Source organism: Mustela putorius, unplaced genomic scaffold (assembly GCF_011764305.1).
Source record: "Mustela putorius furo isolate JIRA1106 unplaced genomic scaffold, ASM1176430v1.1 tig00000139_pilon_pilon_pilon, whole genome shotgun sequence".
NCBI classification, from domain to species: Eukaryota; Metazoa; Chordata; class Mammalia; order Carnivora; family Mustelidae; genus Mustela; species Mustela putorius.
Genome location: NW_025421293.1, coordinates 6,098,565 through 6,113,333, shown reverse-complemented (window position 1 = coordinate 6,113,333; position 14,769 = coordinate 6,098,565). Strand labels below are relative to the sequence as shown.

The window sequence follows — 14,769 nt, the reverse complement described above, 5'->3', positions numbered from 1 at the left end:
CCCACTACATGCCCCATCAAGCTCTGCGCTTCCGGGTCACGTGCCCGATCACCGAGCGTCCTGTCGTACGTCTGGTCACGTGCCCCATCCTGCGCGCGGAAGTCCCCGCCGCCACGTGCTCAGGTGAACCTCTGCAGGCCCCACGGCCGTTGGTGACCGTTGGCACAAAGCGATCCTCGTGAGACGGGCTGGTATAAAGGGGTGGCTGGGCCACCGCCGGGGAGAGGGCGCGGGGGTCGAGGGCTCGTGCCCTCGGCTGGCCACGTGACGATGGGGGGGAGCGCGCGGAACCCGGGAGTCCTGCGCGGGGACCAGGCATCTGACCAGGTGAGAGACTTCGCGCTGCGCAGTCACGGACGTGGGGTGCCGGGGTCGGGGTGCCAGCCGGGGGCTCTGAGGTTTTGTGTCTCTCCCCGCAAGTCTGCGTACCAGAGATTAGGTCGGAGGATGCTGGACATTTCCGGGGACCGGGGCGTGCTGAAGGACGTCATCCGAGAGGGTGCGGGAGAGCTGGTGACCCCCGATGCTTCCGTGCTAGGTACCGTCTGCCTCCCAGCTGGCGACGCGAAAGGATCGGTCCTTAAGCGTGTTTTGCACCTTACCTCGGGAGGTGGGCAGGGAAGGTGATGTTTAAAAAAAAAAAAAAAAAAAGGTAGAACCCACTTGTTTGTTAAAATTCTTGTTATTAAAGGAAAGCAAGGGAAGCCCTCTCCCCTTTGCATGAGGCCACTATGAATAAGGGTCATTGAGGCTCACCAGCCAAGATCTTGAAACAGCCAAAGGGCAGGCGTGGGAAAGTTGAGCAGATTTGTCCTATCAGGGTGGGAGATGGTTTGAACGCATTGAATCCCATCGAGCTTTTTTGTCGTTTTTGGTTTTGTTTTGTTTTTTGGGTTTTTTTTTGGGGGGGGGGGTAACTGTGAGTTGACGTAGAGTTGTGCATGCTTGGTTTCTTTTGCTTGTATTGTTTTTTCTGTTTTAGTGAAATATTCTGGATATCTGGAGCATATGGACAAGCCTTTTGATTCTAATTGTTTTAGGAAAACTCCTCGGTTGATGAAACTTGGAGAGGGTAAGTTGAGATGAGCAGCTGGAAAAGCAGGGGTTCTTTATCTCTTTCTTTTTCTTTTTTTTTTTTTTTTAAGATTTTACTTATTTATTTGAAAGACAAAGACACAGATCACAAGTAGGCAGAGGGAGAGGAAGGGAAGCAGGCTCCCCGCTGAGCAGAAAGCCCTATGCGGGGCTCTAGATCCCAGGATCATGAAATCATGACCTGAGCCAAAGGCAGAGGCTTTAACCCACTGAGCCACCCGGGTGCCCGAAAAAGCAGGGATTCTTTTGGGGAAGCTCTTCAGAGCATGGAGTCTTTGAGTTGGTTTTTTAGAGGCTGGGTTTTGCTAAACCAGCCTCGTTCTCCTACACATTTCCCGATGAGGTCAAGATATTCTGGAAATGGTTTACCTGGCAAGTTCACCTTTGCATCCTGAGAATGAAAGGGTATGTTTATTTGTTAACAATGTTTATGGGGGACTTAGTATTCGTAACACATGCTGAAAAGAGAAGATGTACTCAGATGATTAAAACATCTCCGCTAGGGTGGCGGTGAAGTTAGAGCACTTTCACAGAATCAGGTGAAGTCTGGGGAGGTTTAAGTAGTGTTGTGGGAGTGCTTAAGGAAGGCATAATTAAGTCCATCTGGGAAGATCAGGGAAGGCTTTATGGAGGAGGGGGCATTTAAAGTGAGCCTTGGAGTTTGAGTAAGAGTCCAATCAGGATGGAAGCTGGGCCTGGGGTGAGGAAGCAGGAACTTCCTTGCAGGAAGAACAGTGGGAGAGAGGCCAGACTGTTGCAGAGCCCAGAGAAGTTGGAGTTTGGGGACAGTGGGAAAGAAACTGAGAAGTGATCAGGACCATCGTGTGGAAGTTTTGGAGTATGATGTGGGAAGATCTGGACTTGAAGGGGGAAGAAATTGGCAACAGTAAATCAGGAGGCTGGGCGAACTTCAAAATCTTTGTCTCTTTCAGATATTACACTCTGGGGCATGGAGCTGGGCCTTCTGAGCATGCGAAGAGGCGAGCTGGCCAGGTTTCTGTTCAAACCAACCTATGCCTATGGAACCATGGGCTGCCCTCCCTTGATCCCCCCAAACACCACTGTCCTGTTTGAGATCGAGCTGCTTGACTTCCTGGACTCTGCAGAGTCAGACAAGTTTTGTGCCCTTTCAGCTGTAAGTTCTGGAGCGTGGGTGTCCGTACTTGACTAGAGAATGGGTTTGGTTTCGGTAAAACCTTTCTGTGATGGTGATGCTCTGCCCCGCGTTCTACCCCGTGTGTGGCGGTGGCAGTGGCGGTGGGGGGAGGGTTCCCCTCCTTCCCGGTACATGCCCGTCTTAGTAATGGCTATGATGTATGGGCAGATGTTCCAAGCCGAGGCCCACCCTTGGGTTTGTTCTGGACCAGCAGTCTGAGGTGATCTTTTAGTCACCCTTTGCCTGGTTCTCCCTGTAGGACCGTGACCATTTGTCTGAGGCCCACCTGGGGTCTACTGATTGGGAATCCTCAGGCAGGGACAAGGCCAGGACACCGTGTTTGAAAAGAGGCTCTGTGGGTGATTGACCAGTACCCAGCGTACAGCACTGTGGCCAGGAAGACCAGCAGGGCCTCGGGCAGGTGAAATGCATTGGATAAATGGTTGTTGTGAGACCTGCTTTCCATGCTTGGCGAGTTCTGTCAGTTTCTAATTCCACAAGACAATGTTTTTTGAGGGAGTATCTCTAGGAGGACTAAAGAACCAGACCACTTTTTTGGCCCTTGCATACACAATGTAGTAATAAAGTAGAAATAAATCCCATTAGCTTTTGCTGGGAGCCACAGAGATGACCTCTGCACAGGCACCAGGCCCAGGGCTTGGCTCACAGACGGCCCTGAACCAAAGTGCGTGATCGGAAGGAGGGAAACTGACAGCGGTACTAGCACTCTCGTCGTGCTGTCGTGGCTTTCCGTTTCCTTGCTCGGTGTCCTTGTCTTTGGTCCTCAGGAGCAACAAGATGAGTTTCCACTTCAGAAGGTCTTAAAAGTGGCAGCTACTGAGCGGGAGTTTGGCAACTACCTTTTCCGCCAGAATCGGTTCTATGATGCCAAAGTGAGGTACAAGCGGGTAAGGGTGCCTTCCAAGTATGAATGTAGACCCGGGACGCGCTCTTTTCGGGGGAAAGTTCTTGTTTGTCTCTGTTCTTCACATGCAGTCCTTAAGAAAAATCTCATTACAGGGACGCCTGGGTGGCTCAGGGGGTTAAAGCCTCTGCCTTCAGCTTGGATCATGATCTCAGGGGCCTGGGATCGAGCCCCACGTCGGGCTCTCTGCTCAGTGGGGAGCCTGCTTCCTCCTCTCTCTCTGCCTGCCTCTCTGCCTACTTGTGATCTCTGCCTGTCAAATAAATAAATAAAATCTTTAAAAAAAAAAAAGAGATAGAAAAGAAAGAAAGAAAGAAAGAAAGCAAAATCTCATTACAAAATCTTTCTGCCGGGGATAATGACCAGGAGAGGAGACACGGGATTTGTGTTTGTGTGCCGTGTTTGTGTTTGGATGTGGTCACATGGGTGTGTTCAGACGGTGAAAGTTTGTTGAACTTTTCACTTGTTTTTGTCATTACCTGCGTGTATTACAGTAAAAAGTCTTTAAAAGTTCTTATTCTGGGATTAGGTCCTCCACCAACTGATTTTCCGTCCCATTTGCCATTGTCATTTCCTGTCACTCTGACTGTGGAGATTTTTCTAGCTCTGAAGTGACTCCATTCCCACCAGGCTTCTGAGTGTGGTTTGGCTCCTTGCATAGGTTATGCTGACAGGAATTCGCTGTTTGCTTTGTAACTCACTCACCAAATCTGAGAATTTTCTGTATCCCAAACTCTCCCGTAGATTCTAGAGGCCATAAGGACTGAGTTTAGAGTCTAGGATCGTTCTGGCTTTGTGTCATTTGTGAGGTAAGCCTAATTCATTCAGGATTTGCATTCAACTGCAAGCAACAGAATCTTGAAAAACTGTACTTTAAACCAGATTTAGGGGTGCCTGGGTGGCTCAGTCAGTTACGCATCCCACTGTTGGTTCAGTTCAGGTCATGATCTCAGGGTCATGAGATCGAGCCCTGCATCGGGGTGGTGCGTGGGGTGTGGAGCCTGCTTAAGAGTCTCTCTCTTGGCCCCTCCCCTGCTCTGAAGCTCGCATTTTGCTTAAAGTTAATTATGTAATGAAAAGAAACCATAATTTAAATTTTTTTGAATGGGAGGGGAGGCAGTCCGAGGCTGGTAGGTCAGTTCCACAAAGCCATAAAGGATCAGGTTCCTTCTTTCTGTTTTACTACCCTTAAACAGGTCCTTTTTTTACCCCAAGGTGGTGTTTCAACCTGTAGCATCACGGGGTCACCCAGGCAGGAGAAAGGGAAGGGAGAGGAGTCTGGTGTATTTATGTTAAGCGCTTTCCAGAAGTACCCCCACCTCGTGATTTCCTTTTCTCTATCCTTGGCCGGATCCATATTCAGTGGACCCCAGTAACTGTGTGGGAATCTGGGAAATATTAGTTTAATTTGTATACCCACCGCTGTGAACGAACTTGAGGTCTGTTAGAGGAGGAGGGAGTTGGGGTTTGGGGTGGGTGTCTCGTGGTATCTGCCTCGTTTGGTTTCTCTGCATATGCTCAAGAGACCGACGGGAAAGTGCGTGAGTGTGTTGTCCTTCAGAATGCTGACAGAGTCAAGGTCCTAAACATGAAGGGTACAGGCCTTGGGTTCACGGTCAGCTTGAATCGCAGATACTATTCATATTGTAAGGTTTCTTGAGTCAGAGCCTGCTCACACGGAGGGGACAAAACTTCCCAGGCCCTCTTTAAGTCCGTTTGTGGCTTTTTCTGGCATTGTGAGTTGATACTCGACACGCTTTAGTTGCTGTTTTTAACTTCTTCTACTTCTCATTCTGGAAGGTGGATCTCTGGTTTTCACTAGTGTTTTCCCTCTGCTGTCCGGCATTCTGGTCCAGAGTTCTTGTCCTGGGCTGCCCTGGGATTCTCTTTGCGGACTTCCTGTTGCTTTTTTCCACTTACCCCTTGTGGCGATAGAATAAGTATATTCTTTCATTTCTAAAAATATTCTTGTACTTAACACCCATTTAACAGTTAGCATAACTGAGTATCGAATTCTAGCACTCAGATTTTGAAGAATATTGTTTGATTTTAGCTTTTGCAGTTGTTGTCAAGAAGTCTGTTATCATTTAGGTTCCTGTCCCTTTCTATGTGACCTTTTCTTTTCTTTCTCTGTAAAGATTTAAGGATTTTTTTTCCTCTGGGGTTATTCAGTCTTCCAGCGGGTTGTGTGTGTGTTTGAAAAGCTGTCGTATTGAGCCCCAGGCGTGCCATTTCATTCAGAAAACTTGTCTTCTGTTCCGGGAAACTTTCTTGAGCTGTTTCTTTGGTAATTTGTCCTTGTTTCTGTCTTTTCGTTTTGGGGACTCTTCGGTAATTGGTAGGCCGTCTGGATTGAGCTTCTGCTTCCCTTTTTTGACTCTCAGTGTCCATCTTTTTGTCTTCTCTTTCTCCGCCCCTCTTGTCTGCCAGCTCGGACCACTGGTTCTGTCTGTTCCCTCGGCCCTGAGCTGGCGGCCAGCCCCTCGTATGCGGCCCTCGGTTCTGCGGTCAGGACTCTGCCGTCTGTACTGATGTGCTGGTGTGTTACCAATCCTCTGGTTCTTCGTTCTTGTTGGATTGCGCTTTTCTAAATTCACACTTTTTTAAAACGTACAGGTCGCGCATCTATCAACACGGTCTGATTCCAGATCATTTCATCACCTCAGAAAACAAAACAGAACAAAACAAAAACCCTGTACCTGTGGGCAGTTACATTCCATTCCCCCATCACACCCCGTAGCCCGTTTTACTTCCTGTTTCTGTGCTTTTGCTTATTCCTGGATATTTTACGTAAATAGAGCGATCAAATATGTGATGCTCTGTGCCTGGTTCCTTTCGGTCGGCAGAATATTCTCAGGGTTCATCCATTTGCCATGTGTATTCGTCCTTCCTTCTGTCTTAAAAATTTTTACCTTTTAACTTTGGTCAAAATGTGCAGACCCTAAAATGTATCATTTTAATTATCTTCAGGTACACAATCCAGTGGCACTAAGTGCATTCAGTGTTACGTGACCGCCACTACTACTCATTTCTGGAACATTTTCCTCCATCCCTAACATCATTCAGCCGTTACACATTAGCTGCCTGTGCTCCCTGCTCCCCCAGCCCCACAATCTTTATTCTCTTTCGTGCCTCCAGGAATCTGTCTGTCTTCCGTGCGTACTGATCTAAGTGGAATCCTACAGTATTTGTCCTATTGTGACTGGCGTCTCTCAGTTAGCGGGATGTTCTCAGGGTTCATCCGTGTCATAGCATCTATCAAATTTCATTCATTTTAAGGCTGAGCGGTACACTATGTGGACCGTACTGGGTTTTGTTCAACCATTCGTGCGCATTTGGCTCATTTCGCCTTTCAATTAGCAATAATGGCGCCTCGGATAAACCTCATTGGCTACGATACTGCCACTGCGCAAAGCTCGTTTCGTCTTTCTGGCTATCGTGAATAATGTTGCCTTTTACACCAGTGTGCAAGTTCTTGTGTAGACTTGGGTTTTCATTTTTCTTGTTTGTACCTAGCAGTGCAGGTGCCGGGTCATGTGGTAACTCCCCCATTTAACTTGCTGAAATACCGCCAACCTGTTTTCCATAGCGCCTGCGACGCTTCACGTTCCCACGAACAATACAACGGTTCCAGCTACTCCACACCCTCACTGACACTTACTTTCCATCTTTCAAGTTAAAGCCATCCTGAGTGGGTGCGAGGTGGCATCTCGTTAAGTTTGACTGGCGGTTCCCGATAACTTGTGTGTTGATTGGATATTTATATGTCGTCTTGGGAGAAATGTTCATAGTCTTCACCCATTTTTAATTGGATTTTCTGTCTTTTCATTCTTACAAAAGTTTCTTTATATTGTCTGAATACTAGGGTTTTTTAAACAGGATTTACAAATATTTTCTCCCATTCTTTGAGTTGTGTCTTCACAATCTTTTTCTTTTCAGGAATGTATGAACGTCTTTTTATTAAACAACACAGAATTGGGGCACTTGGGTGGTTCAGTGGGTTAAGCCTCCACCTTCAACTCAGGTCATGATCTCTGGGTCCTGGGATCGAGCCCTGCATCAGGCTCTCTGCTTTGCAGGAAGCCTGCTTCCTCCTCTCTCTCTGCCTGCCTCTCTGCCTACTTGTGATCTCTCTCTGTCAAATAAATAAATAAAATCTTTAAAACAAAAATACACTGAATTACCTGTGGTTACAGGTAATAACAGCAGTAAGTCATTAATTATATTATCAGCTTAAACCAGTAAGCAATGGCTATACTGATTTTTGTTCATTTTCTTTGTTTTCTTTATAGTGTCCTTTGAAATACAAAAGTTTTTACTTCTGAAGTCTGGTTTATCTATTCTTTTGGTGATTTGTGCTTTTTACATAATGTCTAAGAAACCATTGTCTAGTCCAAAGTCCTGAAGATTTACACTTAACTTTCTCTTTTAAATCTTACAGTTTAGCTCTACATTTAGGTCTATGATCCATTTTATAGACTTTTGTATGTAGCTTGAAGTGGGAACCCAACCTCACTCTTCTGCATGTTGACATCCAGTTGTCCCGCACCTTTTTTCTCCCTTTTTAAAAAGATTTTATTTATTTATTTGACAGAGAGAGACACAGCGGGAGAGGGAACACAAGAGGGGAGAGTGGGAGAGGGAGAAGCAGGCTTCCCCCCAAGCAGGGAGCCTGGAGCCCAGGACTGGATCCCAGGATGCTGGACTGGATCCCAGGACCCTGGGATCATGACCTGAGCCAAAGGCAGAAGCTTGATGACTAAGCCACTCAGGCGCCACCCCCAGAACCTTTTTTTGAAAAGACTACTCTTTCCCTGTTGAATGGGGTTGGTCCCCTTGTTAAAAATCAGTTGACTACAGAAGTAGAGGCTCAGTCTGCACGGTCAGTTCTATTCTCTTGATCTGTGTGTGTCCTTCCGCTATTACCACGCCAGCTTTGCTGCTGTAGCTTTGTCGTAAGCTTTGAAATTTGAAAGTGCGAGTCTTCCATTTTTTAAAATATTGTTTTTAAAATATTTTAAAATATTGTTTTGGCTACTTGGCATTCCTTAAATTTGCATGTGACTTTTCAGGTCAGCTTGACCATTTCTGCAAAAAAGGCTGTTGAAATTTTGGTAGTGATTGCTTTGAATCTGTAGATCAGTTGGGAAATACTGCCTTAACTGTATTAAGTTCTTTGACCTATGAACATGGGATATATTTCCATTTATTTATATCCTCTTAAATTTCGTCAACAATACTTCGTAGTTTTCAATATACTGTTCTTGCACTTTGAATTTATTGTGACTTCATGCTATTGTAAATGCAGTGGTTTTCTTCATTTTTGGATTGTTTTATGGCTAGAATATAGACCTACAACTAATTCTCATGTATCAATAGTGTGTCCTTCAACGTGTTGAGCTCATTTTTTTCTTTTTTACCTCTGATACTCTTTTTCTGAATTCTTCGGGCTTTCGATAATAAGATTATGAGCTTCCCCTTGACCACCTGTCTTCCCTCTCCACAGGCCTTGCTGCTTCTCCACCGACGATCAGCACCCCCCAGAGAGCAGCACCTGGTGTCAGCAGCCAAGCTTCTGGTTCTTCTTAACCTCTCCTTAACATACCTGAAGTTGGAGCGGCCTACCACGGCCTTGCGCTATGGAGAACAAGCTCTGATCATTGACCAGAAGAATGCTAAGGCCCTCTTCCGGTGTGGACAGGTGTGCCAGAGGCCAGGGACTTGAGAACAAATGCCCGAGAAAGGATAGCAGCGGTGTTGAACTTGGGCCCTGGGGAAATGCTGTCTTTCCTCACCAAGTGTATTTGTAAAACTCTATCCTTGGACAGGCCTGTCTTCTCATGACCGAGTATCAGAAGGCCCGGGATTTTCTAGTCCGAGCCCAGAAGGAACAGCCCTTCAATCACGATATCAACAATGAGCTGAAGAAACTGGCCAGGTGAGCCCCGTTTGCAGGAGCACAAACCCAAGAGGCTCCTGCCCCGCCTGGGGTTCTGGTCTCTCCGCCTAGTAAAGGACCGATTGTGAGCGCTGCCCAGCGTGTGTTAGGAGGCAGCGCCCCCTAGAGCTGGCTTTGGGAAGTGCTCAACCAGCAGCTTCATGGGGAGGGGGGGCGTGGGGCAGTCCTCCACTCAAGTCTGAATCATTTCCCTTCTCCCTGTTCCCCACTTTCTACCCCCAGAGTAAGCACCCGAAAACAGCTGGGCCGGAGTAATTTTTAAGAAGGGCCTTGTTCTGCCACCACTCTTCCCTGCTTACCGTCAACTGAAAACCACTGTTCTGAGCAGACGCCAGAACGGTGCCCTGCAGATCCTGTTGGGTCTACAGTGGCTCCTTGAGGTCTGACTCCTACCCCCAGGGTGACTTTCCTGTCACACAAGTAGGCTCTGTACCAGTGTTTCAGTCACACAACACTTTGTGGTTATTGACATTGTCTTCAAAATTTTCTACAACGATTATATCGGCCCATAAATAGTTGTCCGTAATTCCAACAGCTCATAATCTATCCACTGTCTTTTTACGTGTTTTGCTGTCCTGTATGGCACCTGTTGACATTCAACGTTTACTCTAGATTGCTAGTTAACGCTTTTGATGCTAAAAAAGTCACAGGAGTGTGTACCTCTTATATTTACATCCATTTGATATATTTCAGGCCTTTTAAGGCTGTCCAGCAATTTCTTTTCTGGTTTTTTTTTTCTTTTAACCAAAACGATTTTTTTTATTTTTAAAAATGTCTTATTTTTAAGTAATCTCCATACCCATTGTGGGGCTCAGACTTTCAACCCCGCAGTCAGAGCTCCATGCTCTACTAACTGAGCCAGCCAGACATTCCCCTTTGCTGGCTTTTAAAAGTGTCCTGTCGGTCCCACCTAGGGTGCCAGAAAGAACAAAGAGGCGTCCTGCCAGGATGCTTGTAAGTTAGATGTAGAAATTTGGGAATCTGACCATTCTGTAGCAAAGAAATCTCAAGATAAGTTCAAGGCCACGGAACATGAGGCCACTTGGCAAGACACCGAGCCCGGCAGGCCTCACAGTGGCTCCCAGCCTTTAAGGCCGCAGTCTTCCCAGATCATGGGCTTTTCGTCCAAGGGCTTCTTGAACAGCCTCGAGGTAGAGGTTGGCTATGACTGTCCCCTCTGCGGGGAGCCCGGGGTCTCCCCGCCTCTCCAGCACGCCTTCCTTCCCCTCCCGATTCACTTCAGTCTGAATTTTCAGATTGAAGTGAATTTTCACTTCAGATTGCTGAATTTTCAGCCTCTCTGGCCCGGAGGGCGGTGTTCCAGCCACCAGATGTCACCTCCTGCAAAGACAGACGTTCTCTAACTAGCGTGTATTTCCGTCTCCAGCTCTTACAAGGACTACACAGATAAAGAGAAAGAGATGTGTCACCGAATGTTTGCTCCTGACGATAATGCCTCTACAGTAGGAGAGACTTAAAGGTAATCAAGGGGCTGAAGCATTAAAGGCTTCGGGGTTTTGTCCAATGTATGGAAGGATCGTTGCTCTGCTAGGCCCACCAGGGAATAGAGGCTGTCTACAACTGACCGTAGATGGGAGTAGAAAGTTCCTGGCGGTGGCTCATGGCACAGTGACCATGTGGAGGGCCTTCTCGTGAAGGTGATCAGGGAGAAGACTGGAAAGTTCCCCCAGAGTTGGCCTTTAAATGGATAGGTGTAGGAGGTCTTAAGCTTTAAAATTAAAAAGTGCTTCCCTTGTTTTATGGTAACCTCTCCCTCAAGGGAGCTTAGAACATGAACCTGTGAATATAGTCATTAAGGGGATGGTTTATCTGGGAGCCTCCAACATCACTTTACAACTAACACTTGTTAACAAGGACAAAAGTCCAGATGTCCAGGGGCAGGAATGGGCTGGGACTCTTAAGTTCTGCTTACTGTGAGTACGAGAGATCGGAAGATATTAGAGCCCCCCGGAGAGCAGAACCGAACCTTCCCGCAGCAGCAGACGCCCAGTGGTCTAGCGGGCACAGGGTTAAGGTTTCCCTGGGAGTTCATGAGTGGACTCTCTAGTCTGGTTTACTATTACTTAAGAAAATTAGTGGAGACAAAATCACCTGCCTTAAACACCTGCTTAGCTGGGTGGATAACTCTGCTCTCTTGAGAGAAGTTAAACAAGGAGCAACAAAGAAACAGCTGCCGAATGGGCCCGTGGCAGTAAGTCTCCTCTTTGTTGCCACTTACATCTCTCAACAAAAGAGGTTTGAGAGAAGGCGGCCGTGAAAAGGCCCATTCATCCCAGACGTTTTCACAAGTGTTCCAAAAACCGCAGTTCTCGGCCCTGTCGAAAACAGGCAGTCCGTATCAGAAGTCGGTGTTGCCTTTATCACAGACTCTGACCCTGTGACCTTGGCCTTCAGGTCTTTCAGGGACATGGGAGTATTTGTAGGTCTTCTGAACAGAGACAGGAGCCAGAGGACTTCTCCTGTTTGGCTGCTGTTGACGTGCGACAGGAAGGGGTGCTTGCTGGCTTTCTACCAGACATTTTGGACTGTCATCAGACATGTTCTGCCGTTTAGCGAACACCCAGTTCTTCCGTTTAGCGAACACCCAGTTCTTCCAGGGTCCGTCCTGGAAACAGATCTGGGAAAGTCCGTGGGGCAGCTGCTGCTTGCCGTCTCTACGCTCCCCTCACCCCGCCCCCGGCTGTCTGTGTCTCTAAGGCCTTGGGACCTGATGAGTTGTTAGATGGTTTCCCAGATATTCCTACGTCTTGAGTGTCTTGTCAAGTTATCAATGACTATGTTTGGGTCTAAAAGAGCCGTTAGTATTCTACTCCTACTGCTGTTGAGATTTTTTTTTAACTCTTTTAAGATTTTATTTATTTATTTGATAGAGATCACAAGTGGGCAGAGAGGCAGGCAGAGACAGAGAGAGGGGGAAGCAGGCTCCCCGCTGAGCAGAGAGCCCAATGCGGGGCTCGATCCCAGGACCCTGAGATCATGACTTGAGCTGAAGGCAGAGGCTTTAACCCACTGAGCCACCCAGGCGCTCCTGCTGTTGAGATTTTAACACATTTTGGCCTCTGGGTCTTTGGTGTTCTCTCTTCTACACCCTTTTTCTGTTGTACTTGTGACTAGTCCGTCACTTAAAACGTACAAATTTTCAGATTTTTTTCGACCAACCTAGTCTTGACAAAATTTGTTCTTTTCAAGATGTTAAATCCCCATGATCTGTTTTCTGAGAGTCTATCCTTCTGGTGGCATGAGCATTCTCTCAGTTAACGTTCTGGAAGCTCCTGGTCATAGCAGACTACGTTTTTTGGGATCAGAGGCCAAGTACAAGGCTTTGTATTTTCTGGCATCTGAAACCGTGCCCAGCACATGACGGGCACTCAGTAAGTGTTGGTTGGGTCAAGTCTAAAATAGCCGAAATGCTAGACCAGCCTCTTTGAAACCACATCCTCCAGGCTGCCTCTTGTATTGGCTGTCAGGACACTCGCCCTTGCCAGGGACAGAAACCTGTCTTCGGCTAGCATTGGCTAAGAAAGAGATTCGCGGAAGGGATTTGGGGGAACTCGCAGAATCGGAGCTGTTGAAGACCGAGGTCTTGGGTGGGTAGAGACCTGAAGCTCTGAAGGCCTCGAGGCCCTCGTCCCGTGTCTGCCACATGCTCTCCCTCCATAAAGCGTGCCCAGGGGACCCTTCCACAGCCTTCCTATTTGAGACCAAACACTCCCCTACCCCATACCTCCCTCTTCTTCCTGTACCCACCAGGGCTCCAGCTTGAAAATCCCAGAGCAGGACTCTGGCCCCTTGGGGTGCGTAGAGTCCCATGGGGGGCGCCCCTTCCTAGCAGCACAGAGTAGGGATGTGGGGAGCGATGACAAGAGGGCCGCTTGTCCCAGAGAGCAAGGGGAGGAAGAGGATGGGCAGATAAAAGGGCAGGCGCCCAGCAAGGGCATGTAGCAGTGCTCAGTGCTGGTGAACTCCCGGCTCGCTCTCGAGGGAACGGGGGAGTCGAGGGAGGAATCCCGTGGCTCCTGCTCTGCGGGGAGCTCAGTGGTGCCAAGGAGCAGACTCGTCCCGGCTTCCACGGCGCCGTCCCCTCCCTTCGTGTGGATTTGCAGAGGGCAGGTCAAACACACACGCGAGCTACGACGTCAGGCTGGAAGTCAGCCTTTCAACGCGCGCGTGCGGGGAGAGCTGAAGGCTGATGGCAAACCGCAGGCTCCGGCTGCGTAAGCTGTTCCTGCAGCGGCCTTGGGGCCGCGATCAGGGCTCGGGGTCTAGTGCCCTCGGTCAGACCTTCCGTAAATAGGCACTTCCTAACCGTCCACTTGGCTAAGACCTTCGTCGCTCTATCCCCAGTACTGCTGGTTCCATCAGGGGCACCGAAGAGCTTTCATAACCGGTGGCGGCGTGGTTGGAAACGCTCAGTGCTAACAGTGTTCCAACTTTCCATTTTCCTAACTCGGTTTCTGTACTTTTCACTGCTCACTTGGTTCGAGTTTGAGTGTGTCCTTCCCGACCTAACATGCCGGCATCTAAGAGCCTCGCCGTGCTTATATTGTGTCTGGAAAACAGATGTAAAGTGAGCGCTGTCGTGGTTTTCAGCTGTTTAAAGGGTTGACCTGAAATAGACGCGTTCATTCTGTCGCCGCCGAAGGACAGGACCATAAGTGGACTTCCAACAGGAAGACAGAATTTGGCTTCCCATGAAAGATTTACTTTCTCGCCCTACCTGCCATGTCATTAGGTTCCTCCAGCATGGGGAGCCCACTTTGGAAAGCTGCTGCTTTTGACTGACTTTTTGAAGAAGGCCCTGTTGGAAGCATCTGCTCCCGGGCCAGGCCTTTCCACAGTCCTGCGGGAACATGGGTGGTCCTGGGAGTTGGGGCTTCCTGTTAGGGTCTGTCTGAGCAGAGCCAGAGGCCCCTTGGAGTTGGGTGACTGTGTGATGAGTGACCTTCCTGGTCCTTCCTGCTCCTACATGCCACCGTAGGGAGTCGCCAGCTTACAGAGGACGGCCACTCCCATCTCTGCTTAGCATTAGAAAAAGGACTCAGGGAAACGAAGCAGGACAGATCTGGATCCAGAGCGAAGGTGTTGGTTCAGAAAGGACCCAGTGCGACTCCTAGCTGGCGAAGGCCACCGGTGGCCCTTCTCCACTCCTCGCTGCTGCTCGAAGTGCCTCTTGCCGGCGGACTGTTTTCAGGCTCCGTGGTGGGTAGCGGTGGCCCGGAGCAGTCCAGTCCTGCCCCTGTGGTTCTGGTCTGCACGGGGAGCTCTCCTGGGGAGGACGGGGTGATCCGTGGACTCCCAGAGCACTCGGGGAGTGTCGTGAAGGGAAACCGCCTAATCAGAGAAAACATCCTTGGAGCCTGGCCTCAAGGAAGGGTGGCCTTGGGGACAGGCCTGCAGGCTGGGGGAGAAGACCAGGAATTCAGAGCTGAGGTCCGCTGGGGATTGGGGATTGTCCCAGCTTCTCAGTCGTCCTGGGAATGTGGGCTGCGCTCTGCAGAAATCAAAGGAGGGGAAAGATGTGCTCTGCCCAGCCCATGCTGAACAGCTGCTGAAGGCGGGCAGGGGGAGGGCGCGTTTGGAGGCAAAGTCTGGCAGGTGGCGGGTGTGGGAGAG

At 48.8% G+C, this 14,769-nt stretch overlaps 1 protein-coding gene and 1 pseudogene across 1 annotated transcript in view; one reads left to right on the top strand and one right to left on the bottom strand.

Annotated features, from left to right (window-relative positions):
• The first annotated feature begins 101 nt into the window (after positions 1 to 101).
• FKBP6 (FKBP prolyl isomerase family member 6 (inactive)) overlaps positions 102 to 14,769 on the top strand; it is a 28,082-nt gene continuing 13,414 nt past the window's right edge. The window contains exons 1-8 of the mRNA XM_004761654.3: positions 102 to 327; positions 421 to 538; positions 983 to 1,072; positions 2,028 to 2,230; positions 3,040 to 3,159; positions 8,683 to 8,877; positions 9,005 to 9,114; positions 10,523 to 10,615. Coding sequence (XP_004761711.1) covers positions 271 to 327; positions 421 to 538; positions 983 to 1,072; positions 2,028 to 2,230; positions 3,040 to 3,159; positions 8,683 to 8,877; positions 9,005 to 9,114; positions 10,523 to 10,613 — 984 coding nt within the window. The 5' untranslated portion in view covers positions 102 to 270 and the 3' untranslated portion in view covers positions 10,614 to 10,615. The remainder of the gene's footprint in view (positions 328 to 420; positions 539 to 982; positions 1,073 to 2,027; positions 2,231 to 3,039; positions 3,160 to 8,682; positions 8,878 to 9,004; positions 9,115 to 10,522; positions 10,616 to 14,769) is intronic.
• Positions 6,420 to 6,593, bottom strand: LOC123390728 (annotated as a pseudogene).